General features: G+C 42.1%; 1 protein-coding gene across 1 annotated transcript; it reads left to right on the top strand.

The window, feature by feature from the left end:
• The first annotated feature begins 1,637 nt into the window (after positions 1-1,637).
• On the top strand, positions 1,638-19,692 carry ZNF483 (zinc finger protein 483). The gene is made up of 6 exons (XM_025360185.1): positions 1,638-1,741; positions 3,783-4,325; positions 7,413-7,501; positions 10,287-10,413; positions 10,808-10,900; positions 18,160-19,692. The coding sequence occupies exons 2-6, from the start codon at positions 3,911-3,913 to the stop codon at positions 19,671-19,673; spliced, it is 2,238 nt and encodes a 745-aa protein (XP_025215970.1). The 5' UTR covers positions 1,638-1,741; positions 3,783-3,910; the 3' UTR covers positions 19,674-19,692.
• The last annotated feature ends 3,915 nt before the right edge of the window (positions 19,693-23,607 follow it).

Below are 23,607 nucleotides of genomic sequence, written 5' to 3'. Positions count from 1 at the left end.
CGTAAAGGAGAATATGCTGTGGGACTTGGGACTGAGAAAACTTTTGTCTTCACTCTTAGACCTGTTTCATTTCTTTTTCTTTTGTTTTTTTCTTTTTTTTTTTTTTTCAGACAGAGTTTTCACTCTCGTTGCCCAGGCTAAAGTGCAATGGCCTGATCTCGGCTCACCGCAACCTCCACCTCCCGGGTTCAAGTCATTGTCCTGTCTCAGCCTCCCAAGGAGCTCCACACCTGGCTAATTTTTTGTATTTTTAGTAGAGACGGGGTTTCTCCATGTGGGTCAGGCTGGTCTCAAACTCCCAACCTCAGATGATCCACCTGCCTCAGCCTCCCACAGTGCTGGAATTACAAGCATGAGCCACCGTGCCTGGCCATTCTCAGCCCCGTTTCTTCAGCTTGACTTGCTGCCTGTGATAAGCCCAGTGGTTCATTTAGTTGAGCTTGCTCTGCCCTTTTAAAGTCTCAGAGTCTTGAATCACCTTGCTCCTTCAGTCTAGAATGAATCTAGTCTTTCTCTCCCAACTCCACCCCTTCAGGGATCATCCAGTTATTAGAACCCTCCAAAAAATTTTCCTGGAGTTCTTCGGCCCTTTTTGCGATGCCCCCCATAATCCATGCAAGCACTCATTCATAAGCTCAACAAATATCTATTGAGTGCCTGCCATGGGCCAAGTACTGTTCCAGGACCTAAACACACAACCTAGAACAAATGAAATAAAAATACTTACTCTTGTGAAATTAGTATTCCAGTGGAGAAGGCAGACAAGTAGTAAAAACAAACAAACAAACAAACAAACTTAACAAACAACCTATAGGGCATGTTAGACGAGGAAACAAGAGTGAGGTGGGATTCCTATTTAAGTGGAATGGTGGGAGAGCTTCATTGAGAAGACCCGAAGGGATGGGAGAGCGGGCCGTATGGCCACTTAGGTAAGGAGCAGGTCAGCCGGAAGTACCTGGCAGGTTAGAAGAGGAAGGGGTCTATCAAGATTGGAGTAGGAAAGTCAGGGAAGAGGTGCGGGAGGTTATAGGTGGCTAGATTCCATCAGGCCTTGTAGGCCACTATAAAGAGCTGGGTTTTCACTCTGAGTGAAATGGGAAACCATCGCAGGGTTTTAAGCAAAGGAGGGACATAATTTGACGTTACTAAAACGTCTGTCTGGCTGTGGTGTGGAGAATAGCCAAGGAGAATACAAGATTACACCAAGTAAGGTGTAATCAAGAAGCTATTGCAATAATCCAGATGAGCCATGAGGGTGGACTGGACCATGGGGGCAGGTGTGGAAGTCATAAGATTAATATGTGTTTAACTCAAGTTGTGGTATTAATTATGATTTGCATTAAATGCATCGCTAATATGCTTCTGCGGTGGATTTTTCCACCTTAGATTTCAGGGAATGGATGTGATGGGAGTGGGTAGGGAAGGTCTGAGGTTACTAAAGACATGGAGCCTCCTGGATCTGCAAACCTCAAATGATTCTAGGCCTCGGAGCCTCTGGCGCAGCAATAATTCTGCAGCCGAGCCCACTAGCCGCTTCCCAGTGACCATGCGCAACAGGCAGGTGGGAGCCTATGGAAAGCGCGGACTTTCGGAAAGCTGCACGAGCGCGTTCGGGGAGTCCGGTTCAGCGCCTCTGCGCAGGCGCAGTGGTCCCCACGGGCTTGCGCGCGCACTCGCTGCGGGACAAGCTTCTGGAAGCTCATTGCGGTGGCGTTGGTGCTGTTTGCGGATGCTGGTGCAGGTACTGGTCGTCCCGGGTCCCGAGTTTCGGGGCCGTGGCCGGGTCGCCGGCTCCGAGGGCGCACCTGGGGCGGGGTGGGGACCGGGAGCAGCCTACCAACGGGCTGTGCGCTGCGCTGCTGCTGCTTCTGTGGGAGGTGCGCACTCCGCTGCGGGATGGGGCTGTTGGCTTCCCTCCATCCCTCCCTGCGCCACTTGGGCACTGTTGACATTTTGGGCGGGATAATGCCTTGTTTTGTTTGTGTGGTGTGGCTGTGAGGGGGAGGCTCTCCCGTTATTGCAGGATGTGTAACAGCGTCACTGGTTCTGCCTGTTAGATAACAAGTACCACCTTTCCTCCCAGTCGAGCTAACCAAAAATGTGTCCAGACATTGCCACAGGACCCCTGGGGGGTGAAATCTCTCCTTTTTAACTCCCTCCGGTTGAGATCCTCTGGCTGCGTCACATTTTCACCGGGCCTCCAGTGTAAACTCTGTAGACGGAGCCGAGTGTCTTAGTCACCGCGGAGCCCCAGGTGCCCCGCACGGCGCCAGGTACATGGTGGGCGCCTAATATTTGGCAGAGGAATAAATGACGTCATGCGTGCTGTGTGCCGGGCGCTGTACTCGGAAGTGGGTTGTTATTGGTATGGTAGTTGCAATGCGAAGCTGTCACATCCTTCACTTGTCGCATTGTAGTCCCGCTCCGGCTGCATTGTCATTTCCTGGACCCTCTGTGAGCGTGAGGACCCTTTCAGGCCTGTCCACGCCTGGCCCCGCAGCTCATGACCCCTGGTCCTGTTCCAGCTCATTGTAGTTGCTCAGTCACTTGTAGAATGAATGAATGCAGGCAACACAGGGTAGTCTGTGTGCAAAGGAGTGCTTTGGGATCAAGCAGAGCATCACACAAGAAGTGACAGTTGAAAGGAGTCAGGCTTTAAAGAACGAATAAAAGTTTGTTAGGAGAAAGAAAGCAACATTCCGAGGAGAGGGAATAGCCTTGGTGCGAACGCTAGGAGGGTATGTAGAGAGGAAGTGTCTGGGAATGGGGAGATACTAATTTATGGCTGTAGTGTCAATCGGGTAGCTTAGAGCTCAAGTGGTGAGGTCATCAGGCAGTGTCTCTAGATCACAATGCCATGGTCCCTGCATGTGAACTTTATCGAGAGACCGTTTGGGGGCTGGTGAGGGACTGTAAGCTGGGGAGTGATAAGATCATATTTTGCCTGTTAGAAGGAATTTTTTGGCTACAGTGTGAGACTGGATTGAAGATCCCTGTACTTAGGCAGTTTCAGTAGGATAGAATGGAGAGGTTCTTAGGAAATAAAATCACCAGACGTTGGTTATCGATGATGGGAGAAGTAAGGAGGAAGAGAAATTTGAAAGTCAAATATTAAATTGGGCTTCTGAGTTGAGCAACTGGTGAGAAATGTGTACCCTTTCATTAAGAAAGGGTAGGAGTTGTTAAATAGCTTTTCGACTGGGTCCCCTTTTGAACCTTTTCTGATAACATTTTGTTTAGGAGGAGTTTTGAATCTAAAGCAACTGTTTCCTTAACCCTTAAGTCGCTCCTCGGCTTTTGACTATAAAGAAAATTATGACTGGGTGCGGTGGCTCAAGCCTGTAATCCTGACACTTTGGGAGGCCAAGGTGGGTGGGTCACCTGAAGTCAGGAGTTCGAGACTAGCCTGGCCAACATGGCAAAACCCCATCTCTACTAAAAATACAAAAATTAGCTGGGAATGGTGGCACATGCCTATAGTCCCAGCTTCCTGGGAGGCTGAGGCAGGGGAATTGCTTGAACCCGGCCGGGGCAGAGGTTGCAGTGAGCCGAGATAGTACCACTTCACTCCAGCCTGGGCACCAAGAGCGAAACTCCGTCTCAAAAAAAAAAAAAAAAAAAAAGAAAATTATCTTTTTAATATAGTAGTTGAGCAGGGCTTTTCTAGGCCTTTGCAGGTATGTGTGTGGATATATTTCTCTGAACCAAACCAAGAACAATGTTTTTAGGACTAACAACAGTTTGTTTTACTTATTTAATGCCTTAATATTTCTTCTTGACAGTTTCTGCAGGACTGTAAACTGGATCCCTGGAACCTTTGATATTCCTGGCTGTATATAGTACCTGTTGGTGGACTGCACTGATACTCAACTAGAGTGTGAAGGGACTGGATTCCTGCCCCTGAGACACAATGCAAGCTGTAGTGCCCTTGAACAAGATGACAGCCATCTCACCAGACCCTCAAACTCTGGCCTCGACTGAACAAAATGAGGTCCCAAGAGTGGTTACTTCTGGGGAGCAAGAAGCTATTTTAAGAGGAAATGCGGCTGACGCAGAGTCTTTCAGACAGAGGTTTAGGTGGTTTTGTTACTCAGAAGTAGCTGGACCCAGGAAAGCTCTGAGTCAACTCTGGGAGCTCTGCATTCAGTGGCTGAGACCAGACATTCACACGAAAGAACAGATTTTAGAGCTTTTGGTATTTGAGCAGTTCCTGACCATTTTGCCTGGGGAGATCAGGATTTGGGTAAAGTCACAACATCCTGAGAGTAGTGAGGAGGTGGTGACCCTAATAGAAGATTTGACCCAGATGCTCGAAGAAAAAGGAGGTGAGATTTATAGATGGAGGGAGGAAGCGGGAGACATTGCCTCAAAGTCCGAAAGTAAATTCCTCAAAAGAAAGCAATTTACTGCTAAAGAGGAGTCTGAGGTTTGAAGTTGGGACTGGGTTTGAAGCAGCCCTGCCATTTACTGTGTGATTTTGGGCAAACTGTGTAAACTCTCAGAATGTAAATATTTTTATCCGTTAAAAAGGGATATCATCTTTCCTGTAGTTTTCTTGTAAAGGTAAGACAAGATAAGATATAATATATGGTGGATGCTCAAGACATAGTAATTTCTTTCCCATCCCCTTCAAGAACACAAGTTATCTGTGAAAGTGTTTGGAGTCACAGGCAAATCAACCAGCTCAGGCCCTAATGTCTAGTTCCGCTGTGTGGACTAGCACGTTGCTGGAGCAGGGCTGTCAGTGTCTTTGCTGATGGAAATGTTTCTGCACTGTTTTGCAATTCAAGTTAAGTACATGAAAAGCAGCTAGTGCAAATAAGGAACTGAATTTTTTAAATCAAATTTAAAGTTTAAATAGCCAAATGTGACTAGTAACTATTTTACCGTGCAGTTCCACAGCCTTAGGGCAGGAAAACCTGAATTTTATGTATGTAATTACATATTATAAATATAAATGTATAAACTATAAACTGAATTACATTGATATTATAAAATATTGATGTAAAGTCTTCTAGGGTGAATAGTCCTTTCAGGGAATGTGGCTCGCCTTTTTTCTCAAATTTGTAGCTATTCATATTCTCAAATATGATACAAATATTTATATTTTGCAGTGTAATATGCTACAAATATTTGGAATATTTGCATTCCAAATATATTTGGAATATTTGTAGCGTATTTACCATAGGGCTCCTGATATATATGTATGACAGTTTGTATTCTGGAAGAGTTCTGGAAGTTTGTATTCTGGAAGAGATAGGGAAATAAATAGTATTTACCTCCATACGCTTAATTTGCCGTCACATAGCTAATTAGTGTATCTAAAATTTGGATTTCCTGACTCCTCTGTGATTTGTCACTGCAGTGTCGTGCTTCTACAAAATTAGGGCCTCTTTGTGGAGGCCCCTGCAATAAAGAATTCGTTTCGGGCTGGGTACGGTGGCTCACGCTTGTAATTCCAGCACTTTGGGAGGCCTAGGTAGGTGGATCACCCAAGGTCAGGAGTTTGAGACCAGCCGTACCAACATGGAGAAACCCCGTCCCTACAAAAATACAAACAGCCCAGCATGGTGGTGCACACCTGTAATCCAAGCTACTGTGGAGACTGAGGCAGGAGAATCGCTTGAACCCGGGAGGTGGACGTTGCAGTGAGCCAAGATCGTGCCATTGTACCCCAGCCTGGGCAACAACAGCACAACTCCGTCTCAAAAAAAAAAAAAAAAAATTGATTTCTAGGATTCTGTAGGGTATAACAATTTTCTTAAATTCACCCCACTTTTCTCTTTGATTAAGTCATTCTAATTCTTAATTTTTATTGATTGTCTAATCACTAAAGTTGCCTAAAATTATTTTCATAAGAAGGTAGAGTATGATTTGAAAAAATACTTTTTCTTATTTGAAAAAGAGCTGTTGACATCCGAGGGTTTTTATGTATTTATTTTTTACTACTCCTTGCGGAGCAGGGCCCACTCATTGGTAGTATGCCCAGAATGGGCCAATCTGAAGGTACTGGATACATTTAGTTCCTATGAGTTTATTAGACGCCTCTTTTCTGTCATAAGGAATCTGGTGGAGTCAACTCTTGAGACTAACCTGGTGCTTTCATTCAGTTAGCAGGTTGGAGTGACTCTTGAGCAAGGCCTTGTACTAGCACTATGAAGAATACACAGTTTTACCTTACTACGTCTTTTAAATTAGGATACTTCAAAATTCATTGTTGTTCAAATTAAACATTTTTAAACTGAGGCTATATAGAAAGAAGAAAACCAGTTTTCGTGAGCTTAGGATTTGAAAGGATTTTTATATGAGCTAAGAGGAAACGCCTAGGTTTTCATAGGAAACTTTTATCTATGGCTGTTCTCTGTTTTAAAGAGTGGACAACTTTTTGTTTCTTCTGACTTTTTTATCCAGAGAGGCTCAGAGCTCTTAGAACCCTGGTAATTTCCTGGGTGATTAGAGCAGTAAGAGTGTCTTTTGTTAAAATATTTGGCCTTTTGTCCATGGTTCCTGAAACAGCTTCTGAGCTATAAAGGAGAAAGACAGTCTTTTTGTTATTTGTAACAAGCCCCTTTTAACCACCCTTGAGTTTATGTTAATGAGATGATTTTTGGAAAGTCCTTAGATAACCCTGGAATTGGGGGAGGGTGCTGGTTGCCAGGGGAACCAACCCCTGTGCTTACAGGGTTGGAACTCAGCCCCACCCCCCCAACCTGTCAGAGGGGAGAGGGACTGAAGGTTGAGTTAATCACAGGGCCAGTGATTTAATCAGTCATGCCTGTCTATGAAGCTTCCATAAAAACCAAAAAGACACAGCTCATGAGAGTTTTCCAGATAGCTAACCATGTGGCAGTTCCTGGAGAGCGGTGTAGAGGGCATGGAAGTGCCAAGCATCTTGCCCTGTGCAGTGTCATCCATCTGGCTGTTCATCTGTATCCTTTGTAATACCCTTTACAATAAACAAGTAAACGTAAGTAAAGTGTTATGTGAGCCACTCTAGCAAGTTATTGGAACCCAGGGAGGGGCTCATGGGATCCCCAATTTGTATCTTGTTGGTCAAAGCCCTGGAGGCTCAGACGTGAGACTGGCATCTGAAGTGGAGGTCGGTCTTGTGAGACTGAGGCCTTAACCTTTGGGAGCTAATGCTGTCTCCAGGTAGATAGTATTAGAAATGAATTAGAGGATACCCAGCTGGTGCCTGCTGGGGAATCCAGCACAGAATTGCTTGCCGGGTGTGGGGGAAACACCCCCACATATCTGAAGTCTCAGAGTTATTTTGTGTTGTGAGTATAGTAGGAGAAACTGACTTAGTTTTTTTCCTGTGTATCACTTAGAAATATATAGATATATATATAAAGATTTTTAGTCTGAGGAATTTATTTGAAAGACTGGACTGGTTTTCTCCCCTTTCCTAGATCCAGTCTCTCAAGATTCTACTATTTCCCAAGAGGAGAACTCAAAAGAGGATAAAACGGTCGCTGTTTGTCCCAATACTGAGTCCCGTGTAAGTTTCCTTTCAATGGTTTTTATTCCTAAGTGAATACTTAACTGAGCTCCTTCTGAGTGATATTAAGATACAAAATCAAAGGCTAGGCACGGTGCTTACACCTGTAATCCCAGTCAGTACTTTGGGAGGCTGAGGCAGGAAGATCACTTGAGTCCAAGAGTTCACGGTTGCAGTGAGCTGTGATGACGCCACTGCTGCCTTCCATCCTGGGCAACAGAGCAAGACCCTCTCTCTAACAAAATAAAATGAAAGAAATATAGTCTCCCTTTCAAGGAACTGACACCTCATTTTCCGCATGCAGTTTTGTTTCAGTTCACAGAATGCCATGAGTCTGATTCTAATGAGACAAAAAAATGTACTAAAATTCAGCAGTTACCGCTGTTAAAATTAGTCAGGTGGAAGTAGAAGTTCATTTCCTTCTTTTTCTTTTTTTTTTTTTTTATTGAGACAGAGTTTCACTCTGTTGCCCAGGCTGGAGTGCAGTAGCGGGATCTTGGCTCACTGCAACCTCTGCCGCCCAGGTTCAAGTGATTCTCCTGCCTCAGCCTCCCAGGTAGCTGGGACTACAGGCACATGCCACCATTCCCAGCTAATTTTTGTATTTTTAGTAGAGACAGGGTTTCACTATGTTAGCCAGCCTGGTCTCGAACTCCTGACCTCATGATCCACCCACTTCAGCCTCCCAAAGTGCTGGGATTACAGGTGTGAGCCACCGCACCTGGCCTGCCTGCCTTCTTTTTTTTTTTTTTAGGAGATGGGGTCTTGCTTTATTATCCAGGCTGGAGTGGAGTGCAGTGATGCAAGCATAGCTCACTGCAGCCTTGAAGTCCTGGGCTCAAGCTATCCTCCCTCCTCAGCCTCTTGAGTAGCTGGGACAACAGGCGCACATCACTCTGCCCAGATCATTTTAAAATATTTTTTGTAGAGTTGGAGTCTTGCTGTGTTGCCCAGGCTGGTCTTGAACTCCTGACTTCAAACAGTCCTCTCCCTTGGCCTCCCACAGCATTGTGATTACAGACATGAGCCACTGTGCCCAGGCAGAGGTACATGTCCTTAAATCTTAACATGATAAAGAACATCTTTGACCGGGTACAGTGGCTCATGCCTGTAATCACATCGCTTTGGGAGGCCAAGGTGGGAGGATTGCTTGAGCTTGGGAGTTCAAGACCAGCCTGGGCAACACAGCGAGACCCTCGTCTATATAAAAAATTTTAGAAATTAGCTGGGCACAGTAACATACCTGGGGTCTCAGCTACCCGGGATCTGAGGTGGCAGGGAAAGACAGTCTTTCACTTGAACCTGGGAGGTTGAGGCTGCAGTGAGCTATGATTGCGCCACCATACTCCAGCCTGGGTAGCAAAGTGAGACCCTGTCTCACAAGAAGAAAACAACATGAGGAATTTATTCTGGATGATACAGGTGGGCCCTAAATGCCATCCCAAGTGTCCTTGCTAGAGAGGCAGGAGGAGATTGAAAACACAAAGAGAAGGTGATGTGAAGAGTTAGGCAGAGTTTGGGGTGATAGGGCTGCAAGACAGGGAACGGTGGCAGCCACCAGAAGCAGGAAGAGGCAAGGAACAGATTCTCCCCCAGAGCCTCTGAAGGGAGCACAGCACTGCCAACACCTATATCTCAGACTTCTGGCCTCCAGAACTGTGAGAGAACAAATTCCTATTTTGAGTCACCAAGGTTATGGTAATTTGTTACAGCTCCCAGAGGAAGGTAATACACGTACCAATAGCCATTCTGCTCTACTGCCTCTCAAAAAGCATGCAGAGAATGCTATAGAAAGTGTATTTGAAAAATTAGCCGGATGTGGTGGTGCATGCCTGCAGTCCCAGCTGCTTGAGAGGCTGAGGCATGAGAATCACTTGAACCGGGGAGGCGGAGGTTGCAATGAGCCGAGATCATGCCATTGCACTCCAGCCTGGGCAACAGAGCAAGACTTCGTCTCAAAAAAAAAGAAGGAAAGAGTATTTTAGTGAGTCAGTATTCTTGTTTGTAATTGTGGAGTAATGGCAAGTGTGAGTATGTTGTTGAACATAGATTCTCTGAATATGATAGAAGATAATTGCTGCTTATAATTGGAAGTTAAAATTTGGAATGCAGTTGCAGATATTATGCAATTATTACCTGTAGTAAACTTACATTAATTCTGCAAATTTAGGGTTCAGGAATGTAAATCATGCCCTTCATTTAATATTTTAGTCCTAGAAATCGATGTGTTAGGGTGAACTTGATCAATGTTATACATTCCAGAGAATTCTTGTACAGTATTGAACACTAGAGACTGAATGGAAGAGGCAGGGATTGTGTAGTACCTTTTTCTGAATCACTTATAAAAGTCAGAGAATGAATAGCCGCTTTGTAGCTTACTTTGGAATTCTTAAAAACTTGCATGCTATCAAAACCATTCTTTATATCCTATCCAGGCTGGGCACAGTGGCTCAGGCCTACAATCCCAGTGCTCTGGGAGGTAGAGGACAGAGGATTACTTGAGCCCAAGAGTTCGAGACCAGCCTGGGCAGCATAGTGAGACAATGCCTCTACAAAAAATTTAAAAATAACCCAGGCGTGGTGGCACATGCCTGCAGTCCCCACTACTATTGGGAGGATCACTTGAGCCTAGGAGGTTGAGCCTGCAGTGAACCATGAAGCACCACTGCACTCTAACATGGGTGACAGAGAAATAATAGTCTGTCTCAAAAACAAAACAAAACAAAACAAAACTTAGGTTCTATTTGGGAATAGTCCAATACAAAAGAGCTGTTTGGTGTTCTAGGAATCTATAACATTGAAGGATGTAGCTGTGAACTTTTCAAGAGGAGAGTGGAAGAAGCTGGAGCCTTTTCAAAAGGAGCTATATAAGGAAGTGCTACTGGAAAACTTCAGGAACCTAGAATTTCTGGGTAAAGACCCCTTTTCTTCATTACCTAGTGCTTAGCCTTGGGTCTCTTTTTGTCCCCTTTTATTGAAAGGTAAGTGCTATGTGAAGTACTTTGTTTTGGCTGGGGACCCAGGGACTGATAGGACTAATCCAAAAAACCAGTTCTGAAAATGTGCTTTTCTGCAGTGTATCTTCTAGAAAAGGTCTTTGCTTCATTGAATTGGAAATGTGAAGCATCATTTTGATTTCATCAGTGGAATACCTTTTCCCATTTTTGTCGCAAGTTCCAGTATTTATGTCTGTGTATTTTGGTAGCATTTTTTATCTTCCCTGGAGAACCAGAGGCTATATATGAGTGCTGGGATATCTTTATTCTATGCAAAACAGCAATTTTCTGTTCTTTTCTCTATGAGCAGACTTTCCAGTTTCAAAATTAGAGTTGATTTCCCAGCTGAAGTGGGTTGAATTGCCATGGCTGCTGGAAGAAGTCTCAAAAGGCTCCCGACCAGGTGAGTTGGTGAAAAATACACAACGAAATGAAACCGGTTGTTTAGCAAGTCTGTTGAGAAGACTCTTTGAAATGTTGGGCTGCCTAGATACTAAAATACGAAGATGATTGGAATAGAGCCCTTGCCTTCCTGAAATGTTCATTTTAATGGGGAGACTTGGTTTGGGTCCTCTGAATAGATGCCAGGACATGATTAGCCATGTAAGATCTTTACTGGAGAAAGAGTCAGTGAAGGAAAATGAGGAGGGAACTAGAAGAAGCTGGGAGAGCTATCAGAGCATAATGCTGGTCTAACCTGTGAATGAGAACAGGAAGTAGGGCAGATTGGGTAGGAAAAGTCTTAGACTAAAGTGTCGTTCTATCTTTTTTTATTTTTATTTTTATTTTTTTGAGTCAGAGTCTCGCACTGTCTCCCGAGCTAGAGTGCTATAGCACTATCTCAACTCACTGCAACCTCCGCCTCCCGGGTTCAAGTGATTCTCCTGCCTCAGCCTCCCGAGTAGCTGGGATTACAGGCGCCCACCAACAAGCCCGGCTAATTTTTTGTATTTTTATTAGAGATGGGATTTCACCATGTTGGCCAGGCTGGTCTCGAACTCCTGACCTCTTGATCCGCCTGCCTCGGCCTCCCAAAGTGCTGAGATTACAGGCATGAGCCACCGTGCCCGGCTGAAGTGCAGTTCTAAAAAAGTTTAGGCAAGGCCAAACAGGAGTCCTTACCATAGTTACCTATCAGAGGAGTCCTGTGTCTCAAAGAAATGGGCCTCTGTAAGTATCCCTGTACTCCATCATTGACCGGGAGCTGCTTGTGGGAACTGGTGTGGATGCAGTGTTGAGTTCATAGAGCAGCAGTAGAGGTTGTCAGGTAATACCTCCACAGGAGGAGTTGTGAGCGGTGCATATTTATGGACACTAGAGGACATATTGAAACAAGAGTGTTAACACTGTGATGCATACTATATCAAGCACGTGTATAAGGAGCTGTGGGAATATGTAGGAGCAAGGTTTTAATTCGCATTTGAGTTGAATCTTGAAGAATAAGTAGGAACTGACCCGGTGGACAGCATGTATAATAATTCAGTTTTTGCTAAAGGGAATAACACATGCCTGAATACATAGAATATATGGATTTTTAATATCTGGAAAACATTCATGGTAGCACTGGTTATCTTTGAAGAATTAGGTTTGGTTTGGTTTTGTTTTCTTGAGATGGAGTCTTGCTCTGTTGTCAGGCTGGAGTGCAGTGGCACAGTCTCGGCTCCCTGCAACCTCCACCTCCCACGTTCAAGTGATTCTTTTGCCTCAGCCTGCCAAGTAGCTGGGACTATAGGCCCATGCCACCACGCCCAGCTAATTTTTTTGTATTTTTAGTAAAGGCGGGGTTTTACCATGTTGGCCAGGATGGTCTTGATCTCCTGACCTCGTAATCCAACTACCTCGGCCTCCCAGAATGCTGGGATTACAGGTGTGAGCCACCGTGCCTGGCCAGGATTAGGTTTCTTTATACTTATCTGTATCTTACAATTTATATACATTATTATTATTTTTTTTTTTTTTTTTTTGAGACAGAGTTACCCAGGCTGGAGTGCAGTGGTGGAATCTTGACTCACTGCAACCTCTGCCTCCTGAGTTCAAGCAATTCTCCTGCTTTAGCCTCCCAAGTAGCTAGGACTATAGGCACGTGCCACCACGCCCAGCTAATTTTTTTTGTATTTTTTTTAGTATAGATGGCATTTCCGCATGGAAAGGAGGTGGATCACTCCTGATCTCAAGTAATCCAACTGCCTTGGCCTCCCTAAGTACTGGGATTACAGGCGGGAGCCACCATGCCTGGCCACGATTTATATATATTAAATTTACGTTAAAAAAAAATAAAAATAGGCCGAGCGTAGTGGCTCCTGCCTGTAATCCCAGCACTTTGGGAGGCCAAGGTGGGCGGATCACGAGGTCAGGAAATCAAGACCATCCTGGCTAACATGGTAAAACCCCATCTCTACTAAAAATACAAAAAAAAAAAAAATTAGCTGGGCATGGGGGCAGGTGCCTGTAATCCCAGCTACTTGGGAGGCTGAGGCAGGAGAATCGCTTGAACCTGGGAAGCAGAGCTTGCATTGAGCCAAGATCGCGCCACAGCACTCCAGCCTGGGCGACAGAGCGAGACCCCGTCTCAAAAAAAACAAAATGAAAATAAAAATAAGTTATTACATGTATCGATACCTTGGTTTATCTTAAAGAAAGAAGCAATAATCCATCTTGCTGTATTCCATCTTCTCAAACATTTATTGTAGTCAACTTATTGGCTGCTTCCGGTATACGATTGACCCTTGAACAACATGAGGATTAGGGGCACTGACCCCCTCCGCCCATACAGTTGAAAATCCATGTATAACCGTTAACTCTCCAAAAACTTAACTACTAATAGCCTACTGTTGACCTGAAGCCTTATGATAAACAGAATTACATATGTTTGTTATATACTATATTCTAGTAAGCCAGAGAAAAATGCTATTAAGGCAAAAAGAGAAAATACATTTACAGCACTGTACTGTGTGTACAGATCACTAAGTTTATGTTGTCTATCTGAAATGGCAGACAATTGTAGCTGCAGACCTCAGTCTATGGTGCATATCAAGCAGTTCAGCTTTTTCTTGAATTATCGTGACTATTCTGTGCTTGTTGGCAGCACTTCCAGTGCTACTAGCAGCACTTTGTATGGGTCCCATGATGTTATTCAAGTTTTACAGCATTGCACTAAAGACAATGAAAAATAGGAGAGAACTGCAAGAGATCCATTTTTACTGTGATAGGCAATTTCCTGGAGACGTAAACTGCTTACATGGAGATGATTAGCATGATACGGCTTTTTTTTTTTTTTTGTGGAGACAGAGTCTCACTCTGTCACCCAGGCTGGAGTGCAGTGGTGTGATGTCAGCTCACTGCAGCCTCCACCTCTTGGGTTCCAGCGATTCTCCTGCCTCAGCCTACCAAGTAGCTGTGATTACAGGTATGCACCACCACACCCAGCTAAGTTTTGTATTTTTGGTAGAGACGGAGTTTAACCACGTTGGTGTCAAGCTCCTGACCTCAAGTGATCTGCCTGCCTTGGCTTCCCAAAGTGTTGGAATTACAGGCGTGAGCCACTGCACCTGGCCTACCTGGCATTTTAAGTGGATACTTAGGGCAGACGTTTGAGCTCATTGCAATACCAACAAGAGATGCCTATGAAATTATTACAGTGTATGGTAGGTACTATAGTTCGTTTTATGCAGTTATTAGTTTGAGACAGGGTCTTGCTCCGTCATCCAGGCTAGGGTGCAGTGGCATGATCACAGCTCACTATAGCCTCTACCTCCTGGGCTCAAGCAATCCTCTCACCTCAGCTTCTTGAGTAGCTGGTACTACAGGCACATGCCACCATATTCAGCTAATGTTAGTATTTTCTGTAGAGACAGAGTTTCGTCATGTTGCTCAGGCTGGTCTCTAACTCCTGAGCCGAAACAAACTGCCTACCTTGGCCTCCCAAAGTGGTGGGGATTATGGGGGTGAGCTACTGTGCCTGGCCCAGTTATTATTTGATACTGTGTCTTTACATTTGCTTACATTTCTCTAGACTGTGAATGACACCAAGTATGGCCTGTAAGTGTGTGTTTACGTTTTGATAAATTTTAACTTTATAATTTGTGTACATTTTATAGCAATAAATGACAAAATAGATTAGTATCTATATATCTTAAAAGTTCATGACTTTTTTTTTTTTTTTTGACATGTCTAGGCTACACAGTTTGTCTGCAAGTTTTTTCCAATTGTCACAGATCTCCAAAAATTTTTCTAACGTGTTTATTGAAAAAAATCCACAGGCTGGGCATGGTGACTCCTACCTGTAATCTCAACACTTTGGGAGGCCAAAACGGGAAGACCACTTGAAGCCAGGAGTTTGAGACCAGCCTGGGCAGCATAGTGAGACCCTGTTTCTACAAAAAATTTTAAAACCAGCCAGGCGCAGTGGTGTGCGCTGAGGTAGGAGGATTGCTTGAGCCCAGGAGTTAGAGGTTGCAGTGAGCTACAGTCATGCCACTGTACTCCAGCCTGGATGACAGATCAAGACCCCATCTCTTAGAAAAACAAAAATCCACCTGTAAATGGATACTTGCAGTTGAAATTTATGTTGTTCAAGGGTCAACTGTGATTACATATATAAAGGACAATAGTTATTTTATCGCATTTAAGTAGCATTTTGGAGGGGAATTTAAAAAATGGATTCTAAAAGTGTTATGAGTAGTTCTGGCAGCACTGGTGTAAATATATGTTCCTTCCCCAATTATCTTACATCAAACAAAAAAGCCTCATTTGATATACAGCTTGTTTTAAAAGTTATTTGCGACACACTAGAGAAGAAAGTTTTTGACAGATACAGCAGTCAATGGCCATAATTTATTTAAAAACAAAAAACAAAAAAACCTCAGCCAGGTGTCATGGCTCACCTATAATCCCAGCACTTTGGGAGGCCAAGGCAGGTGGATCACCTGAGGTCAGGAGTTCGAGACCAGCTTGGCCAACATGGTAAAACCCCGTCTCTACTAAAAAATGCAAAAATTAGCCAGGTGTGGTGGTGGGCAGCTGTAGTCTCAGCTACTCAGGAGGCTGAGACAGGAGAATTGCTTGAACCTGGGAGGTGGAGGTTGCAGTGAGCAGAGATTGCTGGGGTGACAGAGTGAAACTCCATTTCAGAAAAAAAACCTCATTCAAATCAATAAGGAACACTAAGTCTGTTAGGAAAATGGGCTAACTTGAATGGATCACCCACAAAATTTAAAATTTAAATAGCTTGTGAACATGAAAAAATTGTTCAAACTCACTGGTTAGCAATACAGTGCACATTTAAAGCAATAATACTATTTATTATGAATTAAATTTGCAAAGATTTAAAGAATATTTGACCAGAGATAGTACTCAGGGGCTTCTGCTCCTTGTGTGTCATGTAAAGCAGTATAACCTAGTTTCTACCCTTTGGTTTAGTAATTCTGCCTTCATGACTCTGTTTTTCAGGAAGTATTATTTGATAAAGGTTCAATAAGAGAATGAGACTGGGTATGGTGGCTCACGCCTGTAATCCCAGCACTTTGGGAGGCCAAGGCGGGTGGATCACCTGAGGTCAGGAATTCAAGACCAGCCTGACCAACGTAGAGAAACCCCATCTCTACTAAAAATACAAAATTAGCTGGGCGTGGTGGTACATGCCTGTAATCCTAGCTACTCGGGAGGCTGAGGCAGGAGAATGGCTTGAACCCGGGAGGCAGAGATTGCAGTGAGCCAAGATTGCACATTGCATCCAGCCTGGGCAACAAGAGCAAAACTCCATCTCAAAAAAACAAAAGAGAGAATGAACAATTATATCTATATGATGATTATGTCACTGATTAAAATTATCTTTGTGAAGAATTAACAAGTTGGGTGCAGTGGCTCATACCTGTAATCCCAGCACTTTGGGAGGCCATAGTGGGAGAATCACTTGAGGCCAGCTATTCAAGACCAGCCTGATCAGCACAGGGAGACACCATCTTTACAGATAATTTTTAAAAATTAGCCAGATGTGGTGGCACCTGCTTGTGGTTCTACCTACGTGGAAGGCTGAGATGGGAGGATTGCTTGAGCTGGGGAGGTTGAGGCTGCAGTGAGCAGTGATCATGCCACTGCACTCCAGCCTAGGCAACAGAGTAAGACCCTGTCTCTAAAAATAAAAAAAAAAATTTTTTTAAAGAAAAATTAGCAGTAAAATGGGAAATAATCATAAATGAAAAGAGTAACAATACAAAGTGAAAAGAATAACAATACAAATTATACAGTTTTTCTGTTTTAAACTATATAGAAACATCAAAGGAAATATACAGAATTGTGTATTAACCATTAGTTAACTTCTAGGTAATACGATTTTGAGTAACTTTGCATTTTATAATTATCTGTTGAAAAAATAGTTTCATAAAAGTGACAATGTGACCTCATGGCAAAAAGCCAGGATGTAGTTAATTAGTGAATTCAAAAATTCTGAGAATAGCATAATCAGTGAGAGTATGGTATTGGAGAGAGCTCTGGAGATTGTTGCAATTGAACCCTAGGCCCTGTCGAATTTATGTTTGTGACAGTGAGGGTGCTGTGGGAATGCATTCTAGGTAGTAGGAAGTATGCAGGTCAGAAGAATAGTACTGAAACTGCAACAGTGTAGGAGAGACTTAAAATGGATGCCTGATTAGTGTATATGTAAGGCTGATAGGGCCAACTTGTAATCTTTGAAAGTCTATATTGGTGGTGCTGCATATCTATGATGTGTATACTCTTTTCAACAAAGTAGTGTTATTTGTCTGCTTTGCGGAGAGGTGATATGATACAGGGATCAAGAGCGTGGGCTTTGGTTTCAGATTAAGTTAAAAATCTAGCTCTATCACGTATTATACATGTGACCTTGGGCAGACTACTTAATACTCTTATGTTCCCAGTTGTCAACATCCATAAAACCCGGGATGGTAATAAAAGCTACTCCGTAGGGTTGTTGTGAAGATTAAGTGCAGTATATTGTACTTACTTTTATTACATCGTGCTTGGTGCGGGACCTGGCATTTGGTAAATATTCGACAAATGTTTGTGCTGTCATTGTTGGAAAGAGAAAAATTACGATATAGGGAGAATAGGTTTGAACCTTTCTTTTTTTTTTTTTTTTTGAGATGGAGCCTTGCTCTGTTGCCTAGGCTGGAGTACAGTGCCACAATCTTGGCTTCCTGCAACCTCCACCTCCTGGGTTCAAGCGATTCTCTTACCTCAGCCTCCCGAGTAGCTGGGACCACAGGCTCATGCCATCACACCTGGCTAATTTTTTGTATTTTTAGTAGAGATGGGGTTTCACCATGTTAGTCACGATGGTCTTGATCTCCTGACCTCATTATCTGCCTGCCTCGGCCTCCCAAAGTGCTGAGATTACAGGTGTGAGCCACCACGCCCGTCCTGAACTTCTTATAAAAATTCAAATGAGGGCGAAAACTTGTATCTAACTGTAAAGCACAAACTTTTCATCTTTCTCAATATTTTTCTTAACCCATATGTTTACATTGTTTCCCTATATTGTCCTTTCCTTTTCTATTTTATAAAGCTCTTTTTGAGAACCATCGAAACTGTATTCCTTGTAGTTACTAATGTATTCTTATTTCAGACCCAAATACAACAGCTTCCTTTCTTGCAAAGAGGAAATACTCTATTTCTTATTTCTTTTAGATGAATCGGCTTTAGATAAAATAATAGAAAGATGCCTCAGGGATGATGATTGTGGCTTGATGGAAGAATTCCAGCAATATTGTGGCAGCTCAGAGGAGGATCACGGTAATCAGGGAAATTCAAAAGGAACAGTCACACAAAACAAAACTCTTGGGAGTGGCAATAGGGGTGAGGAATTTGACCCAGGTAAAAGCCCCTTTGGACATAATTTCAAAGAAACTTCAGACTTAATTAAACATCTGAAAGTCTACTTGAGGAAGAAATCTCGGAGGTATAATGAAAGCAAGAAACCCTTCAGTTTTCATTCAGACCTCGTTCTGAACCGCAAGGAGAAAACCACTGGAGAAAAGTCACGGAAATCTAATGATGGTGGGAAAGTCTTAAGTCATTCTTCAGCTCTTACTGAACATCAGAAACGTCAGAAGATTCATTTGGGGGATAGGTCCCAAAAATGCAGTAAGTGTGGGATAATCTTTATTAGAAGATCAACTCTTTCTAGGAGAAAAATCCCTATGTGTGAGAAATGTCGGAAAGATTCATGTCAAGAAGCAGCCTTAAATAAAGATGAGGGAAATGAGACTGGAGAAAAAACTCATAAATGTAGTAAGTGTGGAAAAGCCTTTGGCTATAGCGCCTCACTCACCAAACATCGGAGAATTCACACTGGAGAAAAACCCTATATGTGTAATGAATGTGGAAAAGCTTTTAGTGATAGTTCGTCGCTCACGCCACATCATAGAACTCACAGTGGAGAGAAACCCTTCAAATGTGATGATTGTGGGAAAGGTTTCACCCTAAGTGCTCACCTCATTAAACATCAGAGAATTCATACTGGAGAAAAACCTTATAAATGTAAAGACTGTGGGAGACCCTTCAGTGACAGTTCATCTCTTATTCAACATCAGCGAATTCATACCGGAGAAAAACCCTATACATGTAACAATTGTGGAAAATCCTTCAGTCATAGCTCATCCCTTTCCAAACATCAGAGAATTCATACTGGAGAGAAACCCTATAAATGTGGCGAATGTGGAAAAGCCTTTAGACAGAATTCATGCCTTACCCGGCATCAGAGAATTCACACTGGAGAAAAACCGTATTTGTGTAATGATTGCGGAATGACTTTTAGCCATTTTACATCTGTGATTTATCATCAAAGACTTCATTCAGGAGAAAAACCCTACAAATGTAACCAATGTGAGAAAGCCTTCCCAACTCATTCACTGCTTAGTCGTCATCAGAGAATTCATACTGGTGTAAAACCTTATAAATGTAAAGAATGTGGGAAGTCCTTTAGTCAGAGTTCATCTCTTAATGAGCATCACCGAATTCATACAGGAGAGAAACCCTATGAATGTAACTATTGTGGTGCAACCTTTAGTCGAAGCTCAATCCTTGTAGAACACCTAAAAATTCACACCGGAAGGAGAGAATATGAATGTAACGAATGTGAGAAGACTTTTAAAAGTAATTCAGGCCTCATTAGACATCGGGGATTTCATGCTGCAGAGTAATCCTGGAACTACATTAAGATGGGGGGAATTTAATTCAAATTGTCAGTTACTGAAACCCTGGGATATAAACTTACAATATTGATCAGTAGCTGCAACTTTCATAAATTGGCAGTTAGGAAAAATATTCTTTTGCCCATCCCTCTTCTTTTCAAGGATGGCAACAGCTGGTAAACAGTAATTAGTTGGTAAAGTCACTGGAAAGGGAAGAATGCAAAATGATTCTGAGGCCAAACGAATTGGAAAAACTCTTTTCTTCAGGGGATTTCCCTCTAATTTCTTCCACTACCATGTAGTGTGATGGAAAGAGAACTTGACTGCAGTCAGATAACTTGGATTCTGTCCCAGTTTGCCAACCAACTTGCTGTATACACCTTGGACAAGTCATTTGACCTTTCAGAATTATTTTCTTCACCAGCAGAATGAAGGGATGGGACTAATGATTTTTGTCTTTTTTGGTTTTTTAGTTTTTGGTTTTTTGATATTCCTGATAATCTCTGAAGCTGTGGACATAATTTTTTTTTTTTTGTCATTACTTTCAAGTTTCTCTAGTGAAAAATACCACTATTCAGGATACTGGACTTCTTTTTTTTTTTTTTTTCCGCTTTTCTTTTTTGGGATGGTGTCTCACTATGTTGCCCATGCTGGTCTTGAACTCCTGGGCTCAAGTGATCCTTCCATCTCAGTTTCCTGAGTAGCTGACATTACGGGTACACTCCACCAAGCCTGGTTCCCAGGATGCTGGACTTCTAGCTTAGTGAGAATGCAGTATAGTTGTTGAAAACTTTGTGCAGGAATCCCTGAAATGCTGTAACTAGGAATGGGCCAGTGAAACTCAAACAACTTTTCCTTGAGGGAGTATTTTAATTGGCCAAGGGAGCTCTTTTTCTTTTGGCGTTGGCCAAGGGGACTGAGAAGCCAGAGAGCTTGCACGGGAGCCATTTCAGCCGTGAGAATAACAGTCCTAGGAAAATAGATGGGGGCTGAGGCGAAGGAAGTGTGCTGAAAACAGAGCTGTTCTGGATGGATTTTGGTTTGCAAAAATTCTACTTTAAAACAATGTTGCCTGTAGCAAGTACATTTTTTTGCAACTGGAGTGTAAGCATTCTATATGGCAACAGTTAAAAGCTGTTCTAACAATTTGTCTACCTGGGGTGTGCCTGCGCGCACGCGCGTGTGTGTGTGTGTGTGTGTGTGTGTACACATTGTTGCCGCTGTCTAAAATTAGGGCATTTCATACTAAAAACAATGCTTGTCTTAAAAAATTATAAGGGCTAACAACACTGGGCTTATATTTCTGTAAAGCACTCAGCTGGTCCTGGGTAGCAGCTGCCACCTTTTGATGGGGAATCTACTTTCTGACTTAGCTAGTTCTCATGTATGTAACCTGACTTTCCCACTGTAGGAATGTTCTGTTATAACCCCTACCATTTTGAGAATAGATACCCTAAAATCTAAAGAGACCCCATTGATAGCAAGTAAAGTTCAGGGAATGAATGTAGAATTGATACAGAAAAAATTTTCAGTTAAGTTTTCTTTCGTGACATTAGACCTCAGAGGAATGGAATATACGGGTATTGGTGGATTATTCCTTATAAATTTCATTGGTGGAGTCTGAATAATAATTTCCAACTGAAAAAGGAACTTAAGGCCCTGAATGAGTGAGGTTTTGGCTTCAGGTCATAGGGTTCTGGAGAAATCCCATGGACAATGGTCTAGAAATAAGTTCCTAAAGTTGAAATTGTAGGCAGCTCCTATAGAAAGAGAGCTAAACAAGAAAATTCTTGGTTTATGGAAGTAAAGCGATCCTTAATGCTGATCTTAGACTCAGGAACATTTACTGTGACTAATGTATGTAGGTGTGAAATGCTACCTCTGGGAGAAGGTTTTTGGTGCCTCCCCAACCCCAAGCCTGCAGTTTAAATATTGCCGTGTGATAAATTGGTCTGCATAGTTATTGCTCAGCGGACCAACCAATCACATGCTAGCCACGAAAGGAATGTTTATAATGAGAATCATTCATGATGGTTTTAAGTTTTTTTCTGAAAAGACAAAAAACTTGGTTTAAGTTTTGTTTTCTGAAAAATATAATTTATAGAAAGAGTTGAAGAAACATGCAAAAGACTTCAGAAAAGACTTGTTCCAGGATGATTACTCTTAGACTCCCTAACATTCATAACAATGTTTTATCCCAGTATCCATTGGGAATCTAGAGTATAAACATTTTTTTCAATGAATTTACTGAGGTACAAATTACATATCATTAAAACCATATCAAGTGTACAATTCAGTGAATTTTAGTAAATTTGCTGAGTTGTGTAACCATTACCATAATCCATTTTTTAGAACATCATCCCAGTAAGATCCCTTATTCCAGTTTACAGTTAATCTCCCTTCCAACTTCTAATCCCAGGCACCCACTACTCAGTCTGCTTTGTGTCTCTAGAGTTGTCTTTTTCTGTACATTTTATGTTATATGTGATCTTTCCATATTTTTTCATTAATGTGTTTTAAGTTCATCCATATTGTAAGATACTAGTACTTTATTCCTTTTTATCATAAATAATATTAGATTATGTGGATCCTTTGTACATTCACTAGTTGAAGAACATTTGAGGTTTTTCCAGTTTTTGCCTGTTAGGAATAATGCTGCTTTGAACATTGGTATGCAAGTGTTTTGAACATTAGCGTGCAAGCCTTTGTGTGGACATGTTTTCATTTTTCTTAGGCAGATGCCTGAGGGGAGTTGCTATGTCATATGGTAAATTTTTGTTTAACTTTGTTAGGAAACTGCCAAATTGTTTTCCCAAGTGACCGCATTACTTTACATTCTGACTAGTAACGTGTGAGGGTTCCCATTTCTCTACAATCTTGCCAGTCATTGTCTGTTTTTTAAAAATTATACCCATTCTAGTGTTTGAAATATTCCTTTGTGGTTTTAACTCTGATTTTCCAGATGACGAATAATGTCAAAGCATCTTTTATGTGCTCTTCAGCCATTCATGTATCTTAGCGAAGTGTTTTATTGCCAGATTTTTTGTCCATTTAAAAATGGAGTTGCTGATATTGTGTTGTAATCCTTTTTATTCTGGATATAAGTCCTTTATCCAATATGAACTTTCTAAATACCATGTACTAGCTACAGAGGGCTGCCTCAAACTCTGTTGGATAATAATCAAAGTCTTGATTTCAGTAGCTAAGTCTGTATAATTGCCTGCGGGACATTCACTCTGGCCCATCACCCAAATATTTAAATTCACTTTTGGATTAAGTCACATTGTCAAAAGGCTTTAAATATCTTTTGATTCCTTATAGGATTGCTTTTATTAAGAGCACTGTGACACATTTTACTTTAAAATGAAGTCCTTGCTTTAAATAATGTTTCCTCTTAATGAGCTTGTATAAATTTTTTTTCATATCACAAGACGAGGCAAGGTTTTTGTCGATAAATTAACTTTATTTATTTTAGAATTACTTTTTAATGTAGTAAAATATACATAGCATAAAATTAACCATTTAAACACTTTTTGGTTATACAACTCAGTAGCATTTAGATACAGGTTCACATTTTTTGCAGTCATCACCACTGTCCATCTCCAGAACTTTTTCATCATCCCAAACTGAAACTCTGTACTTTTTAAACAATAATGCCCCATTTTCTCCTCCTCAGGCTCCTGGTAACCACTGTTCTACTTCCTATCTATACAAATTTGTTCTAATTACTTGGCATGAATGGAATCATACAATATTTGCCCTTTTGTGTGTGGCTTATTCCACTTAGCATTATGTTTTCAAGGTTCTGCTGTGTCATAACACATATCAGAATTTAATTCCTTTTTAAGGCTGAATAATATTCCATTTAATTCCTTTTTAAGGGTGAATAATATTCCATTGTATTTGTATACCACATTTTGTTTATCCTTTTATCTGCCAGTGG

Source organism: Theropithecus gelada, chromosome 15 (assembly GCF_003255815.1).
Source record: "Theropithecus gelada isolate Dixy chromosome 15, Tgel_1.0, whole genome shotgun sequence".
Lineage (NCBI taxonomy): Eukaryota > Metazoa > Chordata > Mammalia > Primates > Cercopithecidae > Theropithecus > Theropithecus gelada.
Note: the sequence above shows the minus strand (reverse complement) of the source record. Positions and strands in the feature narration are given on the sequence as shown.